The 22,161-nt window shown below is 52.5% G+C and overlaps 3 protein-coding genes across 4 annotated transcripts; 2 read left to right on the top strand and 1 right to left on the bottom strand.

The window, feature by feature from the left end:
- The first annotated feature begins 422 nt into the window (after window positions 1-422).
- On the top strand, window positions 423-10,373 carry TIMM17A (translocase of inner mitochondrial membrane 17A). 2 transcript variants are annotated; one of them, XM_066335767.1, is made up of 6 exons: window positions 423-499; window positions 4,945-5,044; window positions 6,441-6,504; window positions 7,264-7,392; window positions 7,938-8,048; window positions 10,063-10,373. In XM_066335767.1, exons 1-6 carry the CDS (start codon window positions 474-476, stop codon window positions 10,131-10,133), a joined length of 501 nt encoding a protein of 166 aa, XP_066191864.1. In that variant the 5' UTR covers window positions 423-473; the 3' UTR covers window positions 10,134-10,373. The 2 variants fall into 2 exon arrangements, with proteins under 2 accessions (XP_066191864.1, XP_066191865.1); XM_066335768.1 differs by lacking the exon at window positions 423-499 and adding an exon at window positions 4,476-4,494.
- An 864-nt stretch (window positions 10,374-11,237) lies between these two features.
- ADIPOR1 (adiponectin receptor 1) lies at window positions 11,238-18,045 on the bottom strand. Its single transcript, XM_066335766.1, has 8 exons — window positions 17,984-18,045; window positions 17,632-17,849; window positions 16,875-16,994; window positions 16,017-16,188; window positions 14,859-15,045; window positions 13,666-13,853; window positions 12,277-12,470; window positions 11,238-11,986 (listed from the first exon to the last, which is right to left on the bottom strand). Exons 2-8 carry the CDS (start codon window positions 17,779-17,781, stop codon window positions 11,858-11,860), a joined length of 1,140 nt encoding a protein of 379 aa, XP_066191863.1. The 5' UTR covers window positions 17,782-17,849; window positions 17,984-18,045; the 3' UTR covers window positions 11,238-11,857.
- Window positions 18,046-19,496: 1,451 nt separating this feature from the next.
- On the top strand, window positions 19,497-21,851 carry LOC136371703 (tetraspanin-18-like). The gene is made up of 7 exons (XM_066335961.1): window positions 19,497-19,553; window positions 19,712-19,906; window positions 20,449-20,523; window positions 20,763-20,861; window positions 20,943-21,122; window positions 21,375-21,458; window positions 21,804-21,851. Exons 1-7 carry the CDS (start codon window positions 19,497-19,499, stop codon window positions 21,849-21,851), a joined length of 738 nt encoding a protein of 245 aa, XP_066192058.1.
- The last annotated feature ends 310 nt before the right edge of the window (window positions 21,852-22,161 follow it).

The raw sequence follows: 22,161 nt of genomic DNA, 5'->3' as shown, positions 1-22,161 counted from the left end.
TTGTATTCTTGGAATCTATTGATTAGTCAGAATACATAAACATAAGATGATAGGCCTCGTGATTTATCACTTCCTTAAACGTGGCTTCTGTTGACAAAGGGATATTTATCTATCTTACCTCAGCAATTCGTAGTTTAACTAAAGTCTTTAATTCTTCAAAATCAATGTCTCACCTATGCCTGGAAATGTCCAGGGTCAGGTTGGACAGGCCACCCTGGCACAGTGGCAAGGGTCCTCGCTCACAGCCGGGCCATGGCACTAGATGGAATTTAAGCTCCGCCCCACCAACGGCTCCCTCACGGATCGGCGACGCCCCTACCATCACCGCCTGTCAATCAGCGCCGGGGCGGGGCCGGGGCATACGCACGCGCAGCTACGTCCCTACTCCGCGACTCGTCCCGCCCTCTACTGCCATTGGCCGGTGCGGGGCCGCCGCAGCCAATCGCGCGCGGGAGGTGGTGGGGCTGGACAAGATGGAGGAGTACGCTCGCGAGCCCTGGTGAGGAGAGCGGAACGGGGCTGGGGTTGGGCCCGGGCCCGGGATGCGGGTCCGGAGTCGGACCCAGACCCAGACCCAGACCCAGACCCAGACCTGCACCCGCGAGCACCGGGAAGGGGCAGGGGAGCCGTGTGGGCGCCCCCCGGGGCCGCCCCCCGTCGGAGGGGCGGGGTTGACCTTGGTGGGGCCCCTGAGGGAGGTGGCGGAGGCCGTGCTGCGGGGCCCACTCGGGGCCTGGGCAGCCAAACGCCGTCGCTGCCGAGTCCCGCGGGGCCTCCCGGGGTGGCGGGGAGCCGGCGGGGCCTTCCGACCTGCGCCGCTCATGCGCCTCCGGGGGCGGCGGGCGCTGCACTGATGGCCCCACATTCGGTCCTTCCATACCTCCTTATTCGCAGCTCTACCTCCGTCCTTCATCCTCAGCTTCCCTTCCAGACTTCCCTTATCCTTAGTGCCTGCTATCGGCCTCCCTGTACTCAATTGCCGCTTATCCTCAGCTCCTCACATTCTCGATCCCTTCCTCATTCACAGGTTCCCCCGCTCCGCTTCCCTCCTCATCCTCAGTCCTTTCGTATTTTCAGATCACCCATTCTCAATCCCCCCTCATTCTCAGCTCTCCTCATGTCTTCCCCCGTTGCACAGCCCCTCCAGTTCTCAGCCACCGTCTCAGTCCCCCCATCCTCGGGCCTTCATCTAATACAAAGGCTCCCTCACTCTCAGCATCCCCCAAGCCCCACTCAGCCTTTTCTTACCCTAATTATTTTTCAGTTTTCTCCCACATTCTCAGTCTCCTCCATCCTCAGTCTTCCCCTCCTCAGCCTTTTCTCACCCTTAATTCATCCTCAACCTCCCCTCAGCCCCCAAGTCCTCCCTTATCCTTCATCCTCCAGGCTCCCCTCATACTCCCAGTGGTGCTGTCCCTCTCTCTCCTCTTTTCCATAAGCCAGCCCAGCCCCCAGGCCCCCTCCACGCCAAGCTGGTGGTGTCTGAATCCTGTCATGGATTTGTCTTTGTAAACCTACACAGCCACATTGGTTGCAAGTCAAAGGTTGTATTTGTAGTACTAAAATGAGTAAATGGAAGCACAGGTGTAGGGTTAGTAAATCATGGCTGAGTTTCTCAGCATGGAAAGGGACTTGGGACAAAGGCCTGGAGTTACAGGCAGGACAGGTGGAATGGCTTCCCACTGCCGGAGGGCAGGGTTAGATGGGATAGTTGGAAAAAACTCTTCCCTGTGTGGTGAGGCCTTGGCGTAGGTTACGCAAAGAAGCTGTGGCTGCCGCATCCCTGGCAGTGTCCAAGGCCGGGTTGGATGGGGCTTGGGGCAACCTGGAATAGTGGAAGGTGTTCCTGCCATGGCAGGGGACGGAATGGGGGTGGACTTAAGGGTCTCTTCCAGCCCAGGCCATCCTGAGAGTCTGCTCACCTTTGCAGACAGAGACCTGTGACTGCTCATGAGATTTTTCTTAAACTTTGCAGGTTGTTCTGCTGACATGTGTTAAGTTGGTCCATAAACATTACCCTGCCTTTTTACAGCATAAAGTCTGGGACATTAGCAAAGTAACTAGTATTTATTTATAGATTGTTGTGGGCTCCTGGTAATCCCAGAATTACTGAGGTTGGAAAAGACTTCTCAGACCATCAAGTCCAACCTGTGACCCATTGTAAACTTGTGACCCCACCTTGTCAACCAGACCGGAGCACTGAGTGTCATGTGCAGTCATTCCTTGAACACCTCCTGGGATGGGGATTCCACCAGCTCCCTGGGCAGCCCTTTCCAATGCCTGACAGTCATTTCTGTAGAGAAATTTCTCATTATATCCTCCTAACCCTCCCGAGGCACAGCCTGAAGCTGTGTCCTTAATGCTGTGCAATGGGGGTGCTTTGCTGCCAAGCCATGTGGGTCTGCTGGTGTCCCCCATTGTTCTGGCCCCTTTACTGCTGGTCACCCTGTGGTCCCCCTGTTATCCAGCCCCCAGGAGCTGCTAACCTGGAGTCAGACTGGTTCCCTGTGAGCCATTGGCACAGAGAAAATGCCCCTTTGTTCATTTAAAGTGTGGTGATGTGATTCCAGTGGTTATCCAGCTGTCAGGAGAGCTGCAGAATGCTGTGGGTCTTGGAAGGAGGACTCACCCCTCTCCCAAGCAGCCAGAGCTGGTGCGTGGTTGTCCCGGAGCCCTGGGAAAAGTGAAGTCTTGCCCTCTGCTCTCCTCATCTCTGAGCAATCTATGGTGCCATTGGGAGCAGGAACTTGGCCTTATCCACATGTCATTTCCTTACAGCCACGGTTCCCCTCAGAGTCAGGGAAACAATTAACAGTAATGTTATGCTTGTAGATAAGTGCCAGATTAACAATGGAATAATCTCTTCCAATTCTTTATGAGGTTAAGCAGTGCCAGGACTGAGGGTATTTTGTGTCAGCTCTGAGGGAGTTTGGAGGCTGTGCTGGGATCAAAGATGTTCTCTCCTTTAAAAACTGCTCAGAAAAGCTTGGAGGTTAGTTTAAAAGGAAAATTAGGAACCCCAAAGGTAATGGCTAATGAGGTTAAAGAGGGAAGCATTCTGTGATTGGGGTCTCATTAACAAGGCTTCAGGAAAAAACAGCCATGATCTGTAGATTGGAGTTCCTTGACTTTGTGGACAAAGGAAGCCCACTTTACATTTAGATTTCCAAAAAGCCTTTTAAGGAGATTGCTCTTAGAGAGTTAACAAAGGGAGAGAGCTGGGATGTTTTATTCGTAACAGAGGAAATAAAAATCTGCACAGGATATGTGAGAGCAAAACAACAAAAATCCCTGAAGAAAGAGAGGTGAGTTGCTTTTTGTCTTGGCATCTTGGACAAGAGTGTGCCTGGAACCTTTTCCTGATGCAGGAAGGAGTGGAAGGAAAATAAACTGTTGTATTATTGAGTGCAGGGGTTGTAATGAAATAAGATGAAATCATGTGCAGGCAGGGCAGACAAACAGGAGGTGATGAAGGATAAAATACACCCCCTTGCTTCCTGAGGCCATGTGGGTTTGAGACCTGGATGTAGCTGTCACTGGGAACACTCGTGGTGACACTTGGTGGGGGGTCCTGGTGCCTTGGGAACAACCCAGTGATCCCAGGTGCAAAAGCAAAGCCAACACTGAGTGTGACCTGTGCACGCAGGAGTTCACTTGGACAGGGGGCAGAGCTGGCTACGGAGGAGGAGGTCTGGAAGTAGGTTGTGAACATGAGGAACTTGGGAGAACACTTGGGGAAGGACTTCAAGTTAAGAGATTCTTTCTTCAGGAAGAAAACACCTTGTGGCAAAGCCTGCAGCACAGGTAGGGGGATTTGTCACCCCTCACTAGAGGAGGTCTGTAAGGTGAGGAAGTGGCAGGTCGGGAATGATGTCCTCACGTGCAGGAGCTGGAAGCTGTAGGGGATCTTCGGGAACAGAAACATGACATTCTGAGTGAAATTGGAAGTGCTCATCGATGCTCCTACCTGACAGAAACATGAGCTTGCCATGGTGCTCAGATTTGTGACTTGCATGCTATTGTAGTCTGATTTTTGCATTTTCTTATTTTTGGCAGTGTAGGAGTTAAATCACCTGAGTGCTTGGCTGGCAGATCTTGATACAAAATGAAAGAAACCAAATAACTTTGTTATTTTATGCTCTGAAATTACCTACTGTGAGGACTGAAGTTAATGGTGTCCTAAAGCTCACCTAATTTAGGAGTTTGGTTTAGGGTTGTAAGGCACCCTAAAGTTCTTGGCAGAGGTTCTGAATCCCAAACTAAGTATCCCCTGGCAGGTACTGACAGTCTGTGTTGCAGAAAGGTGCTTCTATGCAAGATTTTTGTGGCTGCTCTGTAGTGTTGGAGCAGGAATTATGGGTGCTATAGCTCTTGAGGGGATCTCTGCTTTGTTTGAATGGACTTCAAAGATCCAGGCTGCATCAGGAAAAACCTTTCCAGCTCAGCAAAGATGACTTTGAAGTCTCAGTTAAATAAGCAGAACTAATGAAAATGGTGAGTGATTCAAGAAAACGTGTTTTGTGCCAACTGGGATCTGAGACTCATGGAGTTTGCTACCTCAGTTCTCTGTAGGTCAAGACAAGAATGAGATCAAGGAATTTAAAGCTATTTACACTGTAAGTAATAGGGCAGAGCTGGAATTCTGCAGGAATTTTCCATGATGGAAGTATGTCTCTCTGCCTTGTATGAGGAGTTCAGGCATTTCTGTATATTTGCTACTTCCCACTCCAAGAAGTTGGGCCAGGAGACTCTGGCAAAGGTTGGGTTTGTTTTGCTGTAATATTCTTGTTTTTTTATTGCTGCCTGCTCAGAGAGCTGGATGTGAGACACCAGGCTCAATCTTCACCCCAGCTGTACCAGTGCCAAAGTGTTGGATCCATCCCACTCACTTACATAGTTTAAAATGATGAGATTTAATATTTTCATCTCTGTTTTTCTTTCCAGTCCCTGGAGGATAGTGGATGACTGTGGTGGGGCCTTCACCATGGGGGCCATAGGAGGGGGCATTTTCCAGGCTATCAAAGGCTTCCGAAATTCCCCAGTGGTGAGTAAAATGCTCTAAAGGTGCATTGACTGCAGTCTTGCCTCCACTGTCCTTCCCCAGGGAGTGTGGCAGTGAAGGGAAAGGAGAATAAATCACTGTGCAGGGACGTACAAAGACTTGTACGTTGTTAATCTAGACCATGAGAATCTGAGCAAGATCTCTGGGGGTTCATCTTTTGGGATAAAATTGCTGCTTCTGGTGGCTGCAGTGGGACACTGGTAGCTTGTTCCTCCATAACTGATGGACATTTCCCTCAGGATGGAGAAGTACAGCAGGAAAGATGTATCTTGGCTGATCCTCCTGCCTGTGGTTCTGTCTGAATGGAGGGACATGAAGCCTGGGCTCTCCCTCCTCTCCTGGCCTTTCCCTTTCTTTTAAAACCTGGGACGACTCAAAGAAAGAATATTTTTCTCCTTCAGATTTATATTTAAGAGTATAATTTTCTTTAATTAATCTCTTATTTAATCATTGCCCTTTTTATTAACTCAATTTTTTAATGTTCAGGTTTGGTTTCAATGCAGGGGTGAGTAAACATGGAAGTGAAATTTTGCTGATGCAAATTGGTTTTCACTTTTGGGTTGTCTGCTGCAAAAGTTTGTCTATAAACCCATTGCAGAGACATTTGATAAATTAAGATCCAATCACTCCTTGAATGTTTTTTTAGAAATTTCTCTGACTTCATATATAAGGTGGTTTTGATGTTACTCTGACAGTAAGCTGTTGGTTTGAGGTGGGTTTAATAAATAACTGTTTCCAAACTAGTCAGATCCTGCAGACGCTTCACTTGAAAAGGACTATGTGCTTAATTAGATTCTTACTTTTGCTTAAGACTTGCTAAGTATACCTATCCTCACTTCTGAGTGATTGCAACAAAAATAAAACTTAGTGGATATTTTTTAAACTGTGTTAAAGTGTGGGAAAATGTGTAACTGTTCTGTGGGGTGCTGGGTGATGTGTTGAGTATTGGATTCAGAAAGGCTCAGCGTGACCTTGCTTTTCTTGGCTACAAAGACACCTACAATTCCACCTGCGAGAATGACTAAACATAGGACAGCTAGTGGAATTGCCCATCGGATAGGAAGAAAAGATGATACATGTGAAAAATCACTGCTTATCCTCCTAAAATGTTACTTTAATGCCTCCTTCAGTCCCACTGGGCCACTCAGACTTTGAACCCAAATTGTTTCCTGCCTGGTGATTGTGATTCCCATCTGTACCTGACAGGAATGTGGTATGGAAGTGATAGTGAAATAGGTGTAAAGCACACTATCTCAGCTCCTCACAGCTGCTGAGGGGGCTCAGAAATGTGTTTGGCCTGTGGCAGGTTTTTGCAATATAGACTGAGCTTGACTGTAAGGTTTTACTGTTTTATTTTAACTGAATTCTCTTATTTTAGGGTGTAAATCACCGGCTGCGGGGCAGTTTGACAGCCATTAAAACCAGAGCTCCACAGCTAGGAGGTAATGAATTTTGGGGCTTTGTTGCATAGAATTGACTATTGTTAGATAACAGAGTTTGGGAATGTAACATGGTGCATCTGCATTGACACCTGTGCTGAGCCTAAGTATGTTTGTTGGCCCAAGCAATGGGTAAATACAGTTCTGATATATCCAAAATGAGTTTGGTTGGGGAGAAAACAATCTGTGTTCCTGGAGTGATAAGCTAGTGGTAGTAACTGATCATATCTTAAACAGCAGAGCTCCCTGGAGGCCCCTTCATGTTGTGGAGGGGGTTAAGACAAATCTAACTGATTACAAAAAGTGATCCAGCTTGGATCAAAAATAGAACTTGGGGGTGTCCATGCATATGCTATAGGATGCTGAGCTCCTGAGGCCACAGGAGCAGGGTTGGATGAGGTGTGAGGTGTGACATGAGTCTGCATCATTGTCTGTGAGGAAATATGTTTAAAAAGGAATAAATCTGAAAGTTCTCTTAGCTAATCTAACTTAGGATGAAAGTTTGATTACAATGACAGTTTGATAAATTTTCTGTGGTTAATTGTAGATTAGTGAGATGATATATAAAATGGGGGGCAAGGGGGATTGATAACATGTCAAGTTGGAAATTTTCTTGTATTGATTTTAACCTGTATTTGGCTCTTCATGCAATTGAATTTACTTCATGTCTGGAAGAGAGCACAGTAGCACCACAGTATGTGTTGTGCAGCACAACTGGCTTCTCTGCTCTCTCCAAAGTGGCTTTGGTTTGATTTGGAACAGGGAGCTTTGCTGTCTGGGGAGGTCTCTTCTCCATGATTGACTGCAGTATGGTCAGAATGAGAGGAAAGGAAGATCCCTGGAATTCCATCACGAGCGGAGCCCTGACTGGAGCCATTTTAGCTGCAAGAAGTAAGAAACTGGGGGTGTCAGTTGAAAATCTCCTATTCTCTAAATGTACAGTTTTCATTGTTACAGCAAAGCAACAGTCTGTGACACCCGAATTGGAATTTGCTGTCTCAGATGCTGAAAAAAAGTTTTACACTATTCTCCTGTGCTTAGGAAAGTAATAATCAGGCTACTGAATATTCCTGGTGTTCCTTGAAGGGAGGGTGGGGGGACTTGCCCTGTAATTATCTTTTAATGCAGCTTAATGGACACAAAATTACTGCTCTGAGTCTGCTTTAGGAGAGATTAAGGCAAGAGGAGGGTGGTGACGCCCTGACACAGGGCCCTTACCCAGAGCAGCTGTGGTTGTCCCATCCGTGGAAGTGTCCAAGGCCAGGTTGGATGAGGCTCTTGAAGCAACCTGGGATAGTGGAAGGTGTCTCTGCCCATGGCAGGGGGTGGAATGAAATGATCTTTAAGGTCCTTTCCAGCCCAAACCATCCTGGGATTCAGTGGATTCTAACATGTACTGAAGAAATTAATTGTTGGTTTGTGTTTTTCATTGCCAGATGGCCCTGTTGCCATGGTCGGATCTGCTGCAATGGGAGGAATTCTCCTGGCCCTGATCGAAGGAGCTGGAATTCTGCTGACAAGATTTGCCTCCACACAGTTCCCAAACGGTAAGGAGCCAGCAGAGGATGTGTCACAAGGATTTACTTTGCTGCTCTGCCCCTGGCAGTCATCCTATCCTGGAGTGAATCTGCACTGCCCTGCCAGCTCTTGAGGCTGTGAAAAACCAAGGAGGCGCTGCAGGTGCTGATGACACGACATTATCACAAGCTACTCCCCACTGGGAGACTGGAGATGGCATGGCTGAGAGCAGGGATGTCCCTGCTGTCACTGGCTTCTGCCACACACCTCGCACATGGTGGCAGAAGGGTTTTATGCAGGGGTGGGACACAATGCTTTGAGGGAATGGCAGGTAGAAAGTTGTGGTAAAGAGGGGTGGTTCTGGCAGGCCATGGTCTCTGTGGGGAACCCCTGGGTAAACGAGAGGATAAAGACTTGGCAGGTACAGATACATGATTTCCAGAAAGAGTGGTGGTGATTCTCTTCTGAACTGCTTCAATATCTACATCCCTTTTTTCTTTCCCAAGTGAAATGCAAGCAGAGCTTTCACTGAGTCAGAAACTAATGTGAATGCTTCATGTGGAAAATCCTTAATACCTCTGTCACAGAATCCCAGACTGGTTTGGGGTGGCAGGGACCTCAAAGCCCATCTCATTCTACCTCCTGCCATAGGTAGGGACACCTTCCACTATCCTAGGTTGCTCCAAGCCCCATCCAACCTGGGCTTGAACACTGCCAGTGATCCAGGGAAAGCCACAGCTTCTCTGGGTAACCTGGGCCGCCTGGGCCAGGGCCTCACCACTTTCACAGTGAAGTATTCTGTTCCAGTATTCCATCTAACCCTGCCCTCTGTCAGTGGGAAGGCATTCCGCCTTGTCCTGTGACTCCAGGTCCTTGTTCCAAGTCCTTCTCCAGCTCTCTTGGAGCCCCTTGAAGTACTGGGAGGGTCTCTAAGGTCTACTCAGAGGCTTTGGCTCTCCAGGCTTAACATTGCTGGCTCTTCCAGCCTTTCCTCATAGGAGTTCCACCTTATTTTGGGAAGAACACAAACCACTAGTGTTGGGTCAGTAGCAGGTACTAATTCCCAAGTGAATCCTCTCTTGGGTTTGTTCACCAATATTCTTTATCCAACCTGAACTATGACAGTTTCTGTTCTTAAAAGATGCTTGAAAATTAATCTACCTTGGAGAAAGTTTATTGTCTGTCCATGACAATTAATTCTCTCTGGATTGTCCCACCACGGCTGTGTTGCTCCCTCCAGCAGCAGGGATAAAGAAGCTGACTTAACACTTGTTTTGTTTCACTAGTTGCTTTATTGTTGGGCAAGTCACCCCTTTCCAGAGGGCCAAGGTCACCTCAAAGGCACTAATGTGCAAGTTTCCAGCTCCTTCAGTTGAGGGAAAGGTTTCCCTCTCCCTACTCTGGTCCATTTCCCTGTTAAAAAGCCTTGTCTAGTGCAAAGTGTCGCTGGCCATGGGAAGGGGTAGAGCCAAGATGAGCTTTAAAGTCCCTTCCAACCCAAATTATTCCACAATTCCATGATTCTGTGAAACTTGGAGAGAAGTAGTTTGTCTTTGGAGCAGCTTGCACAGTGTACTTCTTCTAAAAGCTGAAAAGCTACTTTGGACAAGGTCCTGGAGTGACAGGACAAGGGGGGAATGGCTTCCCACTGCCAAAGGCAGGGTAAGATAGGATATTGGCAAAAAATTCTTCCCTATGAGGGTGGTGAGGTTCTGGCCCAGGTTGCCCAAAGAAGCTGTGGCTGCTCCATCCCTGGAAGTGTCCAAGGCCAGGTTGGACAGGGCTTGGAGCAGCCTGGGATAGTGGAAGATGTCTGTGCCCATGGCAGGGGGTAAATTGGATAAACTTAGAGGGTTCTTCCAACCCAAACCAGTCTGTGATTCTATGCAACTTTATAAACTTTTTATGAAACCAAAACAATTCCAGGATTTATGATTAATTTTAAGAGGCATTTATATAAACAAATCGGCTGTGAATTCTGTCAATAGGAAGAATCTCGTGAATTTTGGTATTTATTTGCCTTTTCCCCTGTCTGTGCTCCAGGCCCACAGTTGTCAGAGGATCCATCCCAGCTCCAGCCACCTCCGTTCAGTGACTACCGACAGTACCAGTGATGGTCCCCGGCCTCCTCCACCTCCTCTTCTTTCTCTTCCTTTCCTGTTCCTGAGTGGTCCTGCCTGGAGGATGTGGAGGGGGTTTGTACTTACACACCATGCCAGGAGGACCTGCAGCATTTCTCAATATCAGACTGCTCAAGAGAACTTTTAGAAAAGAAAATCTATTTATTCCTGATATATTCAATTGCTGTAATGTTACACATGTCTGGTAGAATACACGGAGGTTTGAGACAACGACCAGAGTCTTGTCATCCTTTGGACACAGACTGGAGTGAAAGTCTTGGGAGTCTCCTCTAGGATGTTGCACCTGCAGGGAATGCAGCTGGAATGTAGCCTCTTCCCTGTCAGATTTAGGTTAGGGGCTGGAGGGGGAAGCATAGCACCTGTTGCCAGTACAGCCACCTGCTTTTCACCTTGCATCCTGGCCTTAGCAGAGTTATCACATCTCTGCAGTTTTGTACTTAAACTTCAGCTGCGGAAGCCCCTGCCCGCTTGTCAGCACTTACAGAATCATATCCAGTGAGTTTTTCTGTTGTAATTTGTTAATTAAACTCATTGACGCTTTTGCTTGTTGGCAGTTCCTGATACAGTATCTAGCCTGGGGGATTTCCAAAAGTGGGCCGCATCCAAACAGTTCAGCAAAAGGACACCCCAACATCTGGGGGATGGCAGGGACAGGTGGCACAGGGGCTGTAGTGGCTCTGACCACACTCCTTGACCTGTAGGTCAGGCAGTGGCCTTCAGCCACCTGAGTTGGACTTCACTGTGCTGGCCTCCACCTGTCCAAATCCCCTGACAGTCACTGTGCACTAGGAGACCCTGGGGCAGGGTCCAGCACTGCCCCCACCCTAGCCAGGCTGCAACACCTCTATTGCTCTGCTGAGCCCCAAGGGAAGTCACAGCCCCAGAGCTATCACCAGCCAGGGCTGGGTTTCCTGTCCTGTCATCACCAGAACACACCAATTTCCTTTTCTATCCCAGCCCAGTCTAGAGTCCAACACAACTGGAGGGATCCCACTGTCCCAGGGCATTCCTGCCCTGCTCCTGGGGTGCCCAGAGCCCTCTCTTCCCCCACCCCAAAAACAGACATAGACACAGCGGTGACACCGGACTATTGACCTTTTTATTTCAATCAGCTACAGCAGCTCTACACTCCCTACAACACTGTCCCTCCTCTTTTCTCCTGACAGTGAGGGAGCAGAGGACTGCAGTGGCAGCGCATTGTCTTAAAGCTTAGTATTAAATATTAAATATTCTTTCATTTATGTTTACATTACTTTGTCAAGGAAAACAGAACAAAACAAAATGGACAATTAAAACTTTAAATTAGGTGAGTGTGTGCCTGTGCCTGGGGCTGCCCCAGCCAGGCACTGCCATGGGGGATATGCTAAACTCCAGCTGTGTGGGGGAGCGGGATGTGCTCAGCTGTGCGAGAGCAGGGAGTCGTTCCCTGTGCTGTTGGAGCAGCAGGTGATCCCGGTGCAGCTAAAACACTGTCTGAATGAGTCAGGAGCCCCCCTCCAGCCCCAGCACAGTGTGTGGGGAAGGGAGTGAGGATTTGGTCAACAACTTTGCTAAAGGATTTATCCTTCTTTTTTTTTTGTTTCTTTAAAAAAAACCCCAACAAACCAACAACCCCAAACAGTTTTGAGTCTTCCTTTGATTTTAGCAAAGATGAGTTTAAAAAGCACTTAGGAAGCTTGTACTAAAACCAGGCGCTCTCAGAGGAGAGAGTCGTCTGTGCATCCCCCTTCCAGGCCATAGCGGAATTCCTGCAAGTTGGACACCCCATAGAAGTGGACAAAAGCTGCAGCCACCACCAGCACATGGAAGATCTGATGAGACTGGAACTGCAGGGAAGCAAAACTTCCTTTAGACCAGACCAAAGGGACAGCAACCTCGTCAACCCCTCCTCCTCTTCTTCCTCACTGCTCCAGGACTGTCCTCTGCTTCCTGTTCTGTTGTACCTAGCAGTGATTCCCACCCAGCACTTTTTGCTCTGCCCACGCACAGAACCTATTCAAGTCTGCCTGCCAGCATGTGCTGAGGCACAGCTGGACACCCCCAGCCCTCCAGCCCCTCAATAACTATCCCCAGTCCCAGAGCTGCCCGCAGACCACCCATTCACCCCCACACTCACCCAGATGTCGAACTTGCCCGGGAAGAAGCGCTCAGGGATGCGAGCAGCATAGAGCCCAGCGCCCGTGATGTACATCACAGCCATGAGGAAGAACCAGCCCATCTGCCCCACCGTGGTGGCCTTCACAAAGCCCTCAGCGATGGTGAAGTGCATGGTGGGCACAACCCCACTCAGTCCCAGCCCCAGGAACACACCTGTGGCCCAGAGAGGAGGTCAGGGAAAAGAGTACAGTGTGGAGGGGGAGCTGCTTCTCCCACCAACTCCCCTTGATCCCTCATCTTGTGCTAGGGAAGCAGCTTTTCCTCACCGAATTCACAGAATATCTCGAGCTGGAAAGGACTCATAAGGATCACTGTGTCCCAACTCTTGGCCCTGCATAGAAGATCCCCAAACAATCCCACCCTGTGCTTGAAAGTGTTGACCAAACATTCCTTACACTTCTCCAATCATGGCACTTATCCTTCACAAAATGAGGGATCCACAGCTTCACATCCCAGGCAAACCACCTCTATGTTTGCTGGGTAGAACCCATTCAGTGTTTCTTATGCAGGGCTGCAGCAGCTCCCACTCCTGGCCATGGGAATGGACATTTCAGAAGGTGCTAGCCCTTTGGATCACACCAGGAAGACATCCACCCCTTTCAGGAAAGCAATTTCTTGCAGCTCCTAAGGAGCTCAGCAGCAGCTGAAATGTTCAACGCTGGCCTCTGATGAGTTGTCAGAGAACAAGTGGCACCATGCTGACACTGGCCTGGAGAGAGAGGCTCTGGGTGGCACCCAGCTGGATCCTGCTTGTGCTCGGGGCATAGGATGCAGTGCAGAGCCAAGAGGATGTGAGTCCTGCCTGTCCCCTGCCCTCATCTGAGGGCTTTCAGGTGGTCTCTGTCACAGCATGGTCTTTCCTCATTCCTGTAGCTAGGACAATACTCTGAGAGACATCTTCTTCAAGACCCCTGGAAAGTGGGGAGGGAGGTGTCTCCTCGTGCTCAGTGAGGCTGACGGGACCTGCTTTGGGGGTAAATTGAGGTGTGGGGCTGGAGGCAGCCCCCCACTCCACCCCCAGGAAGGCAGGGACCAGCCAGTGTGTCCCTGGCAGGAAGAGTTCAGGAATGCTTTCCTCCTCTGCCCCACCTGCAGGCTCCTGCTACTAAACTGCTTCCCGGAAAAGGTAGAAAAGGCACAGCCCCAGCCCACCCAGGGCTATTTTTAAAGTCCAGACCTCAGGCTCTGCTCAGGAAATGAATCCCCAGCACAGCAAGAGAAGGCAGGAGGCCACTCCCTGCAGTGCTGTGCTGCTCGGGGGAATGAATCCTGCAAGTGCCCAGAGCTTCTCCCAAATGGGATCTGCTCAAAGTGTGTCCCAGGACTCAGGGGAGGAGGAAGCTCCTACCTGCTCTGGTCTGCCTGTGCTTGGGGGTGGCAAATCGGTCCCACTGTGCCACAATGATGGCAGAGATACCCAAGACACAGACGATGGAGAGGTAGATGAGTCTTGGCTGTGGGGAGCAGTAGAAGGAGTAGTAGAGCCACGGGACAAAGCTCCCCATGATCAGCAGTGCAATTCCTGAATAATCCAACCTGCAGTCAGGGTGCAATGACAGAGAGCCACAGGTGAGCCCCAAAATCTACCCCCTCAATGTGTGGGAACTCTCCAGCCTGCACCTGAATAGAGTCACTGGGCAGGAGGGGTGTGCTGGGGTCCCATCAGGGCAGGTGTGACAGGAGAAAGGGCCTGGGCATAGTGGGAATGATGGGGAGGGGCAAGAGGCAGCTGGAGCTCAAACCACCGGGAACAAATTCCTGTGCACATGGATCTGTGATCCTCCACTCATCTCACCATGGAAACACAGCTCCTGCACTGCTCCCACTGCCTTCCCAGAATACAAGGGCATTCCTGCTGGATTTGTTCTGGAGACAGGACCCCATGGGATCTCTGGGGGTTGTGCAGAGGGCATGGGCAGGATTCCCAGCAAGCAGCGCCCAAATAAATGCCTTGAACAGCCAAATGGGAGCAGAATGTCACTTGAGAGCCTCACTGCGAAGGCTGACAGGAGCCTGACTCTTGGAGCAGCCCAGAAAGAAAATAGTGACCACCCTCCCCACTCTGCTGGGAATCCTGTTTATGTTTCTTTTTTCCATTTGGTTTCAGTCCAAACTCGATCCAAAACAGAGGTTTTAAAAGCATCCAGTAAACTGGGACCTGCCAAACTGGCCATGGCCTCCAGCTGCCCAGTGAGAGCAGCTGAATTGAATTCCTCAATTCACTGCTTCAAGAGGTACAGAGCCTGTTCACTTGGAAGCACAGAGGTCATTCACTTGGGAGCCAGGATCCTGCTCCCTTGAGAGCTGCAGAGTCCCAGGATCTTTATCATGCACCTGAGGCCCCTGACCTGGCACATTTAAGGTGCTCAGGCAGAACCCCCCAGAACCCTGCTGTGGTTCTCCTCAGTTCCATGCTGGATTGGGTGGATGCTCCCTTCCCCCAGGGATAAAAGATTTGGGAACACAGTGCTTTCCAAAAGGAAGTGCTGCAAGAACCCAAACCTCCCAGGAGACCACACAACCACACTCATGCTGACTCACTTTGAGAAAGTCCGTGAGACCTTCTCCGAGTGACAGTAGACAGTGTGGAAAAGCCAGGAGAAGCTGAGGCACAGCACTGCTCCTAGGAAGAACATCCCGAACACCACCTTCTCCTGGAGAGGAGCCATAAAGTACATGTTGGGCCGCAACATGGTCAGGATCCCCAGGCAGAGGAACAGAACAAAACCTGCAGGAACACATAGAGAAGGAAGTCAGGGGGATAGTGGGGGAGATCAGCAGAGCCAGGACAAGAACAGCCCTGGCCATGCTCCGGGAGGTCCTGAATATATCCCAGGGGTGCTCAGCAACCTAGAACAGGGGTTACTTGGTAACTCAATAACTTGGCTGAGGCCTTTGTGAGTGCAAATGGGATCAGGGCTGGGATCAGGGGAAAGGGCAGGCACAGGGCAAAGAGCTGCTCAGCTGCTGTGTTTCACAGGGTCATGGAATCACAGACTAGTTTAGGTGGGAAGAGATCTTAAAGCTCACCACATTCTACCCTGTGCCATGGCTAGGGACACCTTCCACTGTCCTAGGGATGTTCCAAGCCCTATTCAGCCTGGCCATGGACACTGCCAGGGACAGGACAGCCACAGCCTCTCTGGGCAACCTGGGCCAGGGCCTCTCAACCCTCACAGGGAAGAATTTCTTCCACTATTCCATCTAACCCCGCCCTCTGGCAGTGGGAAGCCATTCTCCCTTGTCCTGTGACTCCTGGCTCTTGTCTAAAGTCCCTCTCCAGCTCTCTTGGAGCCCCTTTAGGCACTGCAAGGGGCTCTGAGATCCCCCTAGAGCTTTCTCTTTTCCAGGCTAAGTATTCTGAGCATTCCCAGCCTGACTCCAAAGCAGAAGAGCTCCAACTCTCAGAGCATCTCTGTGGCTTCCTCTGGAGTCCTTGGAGAGAAGCATCCTCTGAGGCTTCCCTGTTTTGCTCAGGACACATTTCGCTGTTCCACTCCTGCAGTGGCTGAGCCCAGCCCTGGTCCCTCTCTCCCAAAGGGGTCCAAGAGCTCCAGACACTGTGTCTGATCCTCCTGCATGCACAGGATCCACACAGGAAGCCTTGGGCATGGAGAGGACCCAGCACTGAGCCCATTCTGACCCTAATGCAGGGTCTGAGCCCCTCCAGCCCCAGGGGTCTCCCTTCCTCATAGTCACCCAGCAGGTGTGTCCAGATGTTGCCTGTCTCGGTGTGTATCCGGAAGATGCTCCGGAAGCAGGCGCGGAAGGAGGGCATGGGGGGCCGGTGTCCATGCAGGAGGTAATCATTGTCCTTGAGCCAGTCAGGTAGAACGTCATATGGGATCACGCGCCAGCGTCCTTCCCACACCTGCAACACACCAGGGGGATCAGGGCAGCCCAGAGCCCCAAATCCATGGGGAACAGGCCAGCCCTGGAATGCTCCTTGGGGAGAGAAAGTTTGCCTTCTCTGACATTACGTGCCTCGTGGGACCCTGTAAGCCACCCACCCACGTCCTGCACTGTGCTCCCTAAAACCCTCCAGGGAATGATTCCCAGTCCCTCCAGGGAGTGATTTTACCCCCACCTCAGTTCCCACAAGGATTGACTCCCAGCTTCCCCCAGAAGGGAGTGATTCCAGGACCCCCCAGGAAGTCAGGGGCCACTCATACTCTCAGCTTTAACCCTTCCACACCCACAGACCACCCCCTTATGGTGGGAATTCCTATTTGATCAGGGAAGCAGCATAGGAGCCACAGTGAGCCTGCAGGCACCAAGTGATACCCCAGCTGGCACTCAGGCTTCCGGGCCCTACCCAGGCCTGCAGGAACACTGGGATTGCTCCCAGGTCTTCAGCCACCACAGCTGGGCCAACCCCCATCCTGGCCATCCCTTTCCCACACCATTTCCTGGGGTGCTGATGGGAGCAGCCCAGCAGAGCTGGAGTCAGCTGCGGCCACGTGAAGCTGTATCTGGACACATCCTGTCACCCCAAACCCTAGGACTGGGGAATCTGTCCCAAAATCAAGATCGGGGAATCAACACAGGCTCTGGTACCTTGTACACAAACTCTTCCATCTTCTCCATGGCATGGTGAGCCTGCAGGGGCAGGGTCAGCACCCGCACCACCTCCTCCTCTTCCTCCTCACGGGCCGCCGGGCATGGCGGGTCCTCGGCCTGCAGGGAGATGAGCAGGGGGGGGATCGTTCTAGCCTCTGGGAGAGGAATCATCCCTGCCCTTCTGAGAGCACCTGGGGCTTCATCCCTCCAAGGGGACAAGCAAGACCCGGCAGTCACCCTCGTTTATGTAACACGCTGCTGCCTGACCCATCCCAGGCGGGCTAATCCTAGATTTATCCTGTCGAAATGCGGGATTACCACCCTACAACCAAGGCTGGAATGACCACTCGGCCCAGCCGGGAGGCCCCAGCTGGCCCACCCGAGCAGAGGAGGCTCCGAGCTGAGAACGCTCTGGATTCCCGGCACCGTTCCCACTCTCCTCAGCCGGGAAAGGGTTCGGGAAGGTGATTCCCTGCTCTGTGGAAATGCCGAGGCACTGGAAACAGCCAAGGAACACCCGGCATAGACAGAGCGATCCTGGTGACATCCCTGCGAAGGACTAACCCGGCGCCAAGCCTACTCGGCAGGAGCAGAGTTTGGGCCGGCTCAGAACACAGACCGGCCCGAGGAACGACATGGAGCCGTACTCCTCTAGCTATTAATGGGATAACGGGCAAACTCCCGAGATAATCCGCAGGGTCGGAGCGAGGAGAATGAGCCAGGTTCCGGATCCCCTCCCGCCCGGGAGTCTCACGCTGGTCGCGCCGGTGGGTCCTTGATCCCCCTTCTCCTCTAGGAGCGGCCCCAGCTCGGCGAGCTCCAGGTGTGCCCGTTCCCGCTCCCGGTCCCGGCCGGCGGCCGCCAACCCGGTGCCCGCCCCGGCGGGGGCCTTGCGGGACGCCATCGGGGCGGCGGGTGCGTGCGGCTCCGAGGCAGCCGGTGAAGGTCCCTCCGCGTCCTTCTGCCGCCGCGCTGCGGAGGGAAAGAAGCACAGAGTTACTGGGACCGGCGGGACCAGGGGCAGCGCTCTCCCCGGTGCGCTGGAAGCAGCAGCCCCGTCCGTCTCGGGCGGCGCCCAAACATCTGCTCCCGTGCCCGTCCCTCACCGGCCGCTACATGCCGCGGGCGGCGGCGGCAGCACCGGAAGCGACTCTAAGGGAATGGGAAGGCGCAGCTCCGCTTCCGGCCTCGGGGCCACGCCCCCACAGGGCCCCCCCTCCCGGGGAGAGGTCTGTATGATTGGTCAATATGACTGTCTGTCTCTCTTTTCTCCTGCCCCGCTGGCCGCTGGCCGCTACGATTGGTCAAGCCGGGGTGCCGGGGTGCGGCGGAAGGCGCTCTGGCCGCGCCGCGCAGCTTTGGGTCTGCGCTCTCGGCTGCCCCCTGCTGGCATCTCGGGGATCCCGCGGGGGAACAGAGCCCCGAGGCCCCTCGGATTGCGGTGACACTGACATCGTCTTCAAGTTGAATTATCTGCTCCCAGGATAAATTATCTCACCTTTTGCAAACGTAACTGTCGTAATTCAACTTCTCCAACAGAAGATGCTTTAATGAGGAAAAGAACTTTGTGTTTCGAGCACTGAGTAAAGTCACATCACCAAAAGAAATATGCAATATGCAGGCGAAGAATATGCTTTAGATAGGCAAGTTGATGTAAATTTTACTGTATTTAACCTTTTACTCGTCGATGTGCTTGGTGTGTGGAAACCTCTTCTTTATACCTAGTGCAGAATAAATAATGTTTCCTTTCTAACGTGACTCAGTGTTTAGAGAGCTCCTAAAGTCGGCAACAAGAGGCAACAGACGCTGTCATCCATCTGGGATGTCCCTGTGTCCCAATAGCTCTGTAGCACCACCTACCTGCCCACGGTTCCCGTGTGCGGCCATTGAGGGCTTCTCCAAATGGCCAGAGCAATAATCAATGGCCGAAGTCGTACCCCGGCCTGCTGGGGCGGCTCGTCTTTCCCTGCCCACAGGTTTAATTTCCTTGGCTGACAAGAGCTGGAGACTCCCGGCCGCCGGCAGCACAATGGTGGATCCTGTTCCCCATCAATCATTCATGGCCTCGCCGCTGGAAGGAGTTCCTTGGGGGCTGCTAGAGTGGGAAGGGGGAGGGATTTTCCGACCTTCGTGATGTTATATAGGTGCTGGCAGCACCAGGGAGGGTCGGAGGTTCCTGTGTTGCCCACTATTCCCGCAAGGTGAGTTGGTGTGGGGGCTGAAGGGAACAGAAGATTTAGAGAGGATGTGGGTTTGGAGGGGACATGGAATTTATAGGAGACACGGGATTTGTTGGGGACACAAGGTTCTGTAGGGGACATGGGTTAGTAGGGGACACAAGATTTGGAGGGGACACAGGGTTTGCACGGGACATAGGACTGGGCACATGGGGTTTGAAGGGAATATATATGTTTGGGAGGGGACACAGATTTGGGGCTCTTTGGGGTGTCATGGGAGATGGTGGGGATAGAAAATGATCTGGGAATTTTGGGAGGATGCATCCCCCCACATTCTGCTGGAGCCATGGGGTCCAGGACAAGTCAGGGCTGGCTGTGGCCAGGGCTCTGCTCTCCCCTCCATAGGGACAAACACTGCCGTGGCCCCCCTCTCGGTGTCTCCATGGGTGTTTTGACCTGCATGAAGTACCTGATGTTCATCTTCAACGTGCTGGTGTTTGTGAGTCCATCTGGGCCCTGTGGATGGGGGGAGGGAACAACTGCCTGGGGAGCGACAACTCCAGCTGGCTCAGGGCTGGATGACACCCATTCCCAGGGAAGGGACCAAGCCTTGGACATCCCCTGAGCCCATGATCCTGTCCTGAACTCCCCCTGCAGGCTGGGGGAACATGCCTGGCAGGCATGGGACTCTGGGTGGCTGTGGACCCGGCCGGTTTCCAGGACATCGTGGCCACCAGGGCTGTGCTGAGCGCAGGCGCATGGCTGCTGCTGGCCGTGGGCATCACCCTGTCCCTGCTGGGCTTCCTGGGCTGCTGCGGGGCCCTGCGCCGGAGTCGCCCTCTCCTACTGCTGGTGAGGGAGGAAAGATGGGAGGGAAGGGGCTGAAGGATGTGGGCAGAGGACACTGGGGGTAGGAGTCACGGGCTGGAGGGTGGCAGTGGATGCAGGTGTTCCTGGAGGAGCCAGGAGCTGGTGTTCCTCATCCTCAACATGTCCTGCCATCCCCTCCCCACCTTGTGAGTTTCAGTTTAGAGCCCAGAGGATTTATAAAGCCGCCAAGTAGGGCCAATTCTCTCTGAAGCCACTGGCTTGTCCCACATGGCATTTCCAAGATGACCCCACTGCTAGTGAGGGGCAGAAATCCCTATTTGAGCACAAATACCCCCCATTTCTTCCGCATCCCCAGCCCCTTGCAGACAGTGCTTGTTTTTAACCCTTACCTTGCAGCCATAGTGGTCAGAGATGTGGCATTTGTCCCCAGGAGCTGTACACACATTCCTGGTCTTAGAGACACAGAGCACAGCAGGGCTGGTCCAGAGGAGGGCAGGGATAATGTGAGCAAGCTGCCTGTGGAATCAGGCTGGTCTCTGACTCCTTCACCTGATGCCTTCCAGTTCTTCATCCTCGTCAGCTTCGTCTTCCTCATGCAGCTCGTTGGGGCTGTTCTCTTCCTGGTGCACTGGAAACAGGTACTGGCACCACTCCCACTGTCACCAGCCTCCCTCTGTCACACCATGGCCATGGCTCAGAGTCCACCAGGCGACTGAGGCTGGTCTAGGGACATGCCCTCACCTCTGTCATTAGCACCACAACACAAACCACTAAGCAGGTGGAGGGCGATCCACTGGGTGCCCAATTCCCCTCAAAAGGAACTGGTGCTGAGTAGAGTGGGAGAGGAACAGTCCTAGCTCTGGCACCAACTCCACAGGTCCAGCCTGAGCACTTCCTGTCTGAGCTGCAGCAAAATTATGGTGGGGATGAGGGTGCTGAGGTCTTCTCCACAGCCTGGAACACCCTCATGGTTACGGTGAGCAGCTGGGAGGCTCCTGGGGGACACACAGGATCCACCAAAGGTTATCATGGTGATGGTATTTCCCTTCTGTTCCAGTTCTCATGTTGTGGTGTTTTAGGACCCGAAGACTTTGGGAATGGCTCCCGCTTCCAGGAGCTGCACCCAGGGATGCCATGGCCACGGGCATGCTGTGCCCGGGATGGGCTTCTGCAAGTGGGAGAGCTCCTGGGCTGGGAGCAGTGCCAGGATAGAAGCCCTGGCTACATCCACGAGCAGGTATGGCACAACTTTGCTGTGTCTGTGTCCCTGTCTCAGCCTCAGCCCTTCCCAGGCTCAGGGAGCAGAGCATAAGGGACAGAAGCCTGGGACATTGCCTGCTGTGGTTCCACAGCCCAGTGGCTCCCAAAGTCCTCAGCTCCTCCTGCCCTACAGGGGATCCCCCACATCCCTCTGCAACCCAGTCCTCCTCTGGGCTCCCTGTGGCCATGGGGAACACAAGAGAGCCCCTCCCTCCTCTCTCTGCTCCAGGGCTGCTTCTCTACCTTTGGCAGGACCCTGCAGAGGTACATCTCCCTCCCTGGGACCTGCAGCTTAGCTGTGCTGGGCATTGAGGTAATGAGGGGGGGCCAGGGATGGGGCGGGCAGAGTGTCCACTCTTTGTTGCAGGGGAGTTGTTCAGTGGGCAAGGAGAGCACAAAGGGGCTCAGATCTGTCTCGGGGTCCAGACCCTGCTCTCTGCTGCAGATGGGGCAGGTGAGGGAACAAGGGAGGGTTTGTTTTACTCCCCCTGGGTCTCCTCATCCTGGTGTCCCTGTGCAGCACCAGGACAGCTGGCCGAGGCCTCTGGTGGGGCACAGTGATGGCCTGGATCCTCCAGCCTCTTTCTGCTTCCAGCTACAGCTAGGCCTGGCCTGGCCCTGCCAGGGGGCTGATCCTCTCCCACCTCCATCATTCCAGATCTTTGCCATGTTCTTCGCCTTCTGCCTTTACTACAACTTCGACTGAGTGGGACAAGGACATGCCTGGGGTTTTGGGAGCAGCTGAGGACACAGCCTTTCCTCACCCAGCAAAGATCAGCTCATCACTGAGCTTCACTGCTTCCCAGGCATTGGGAATGTTGCTGAGTCCTGTCTCTCTGCTCCAGAGATGGGCCTGGCTTGCTTTTCTGGGAGCAGGGACAGGACATGGGTTAAATTCCCAGCAGGGAATCTGCAGAGCAAGAGGCCGAGCACCTGACTTGCTCCTACTGCGATCTGCTGCCAGCCCTCATCTCCAGATCTGTGGAACCAAGAATTGCCCTTCTTAGCCCAATCCT

The sequence above is a fragment of the Sylvia atricapilla genome, chromosome 25, assembly GCF_009819655.1.
Source record: "Sylvia atricapilla isolate bSylAtr1 chromosome 25, bSylAtr1.pri, whole genome shotgun sequence".
Taxonomy (NCBI): domain Eukaryota; kingdom Metazoa; phylum Chordata; class Aves; order Passeriformes; family Sylviidae; genus Sylvia; species Sylvia atricapilla.
Note: the sequence above shows the minus strand (reverse complement) of the source record. Positions and strands in the feature narration are given on the sequence as shown.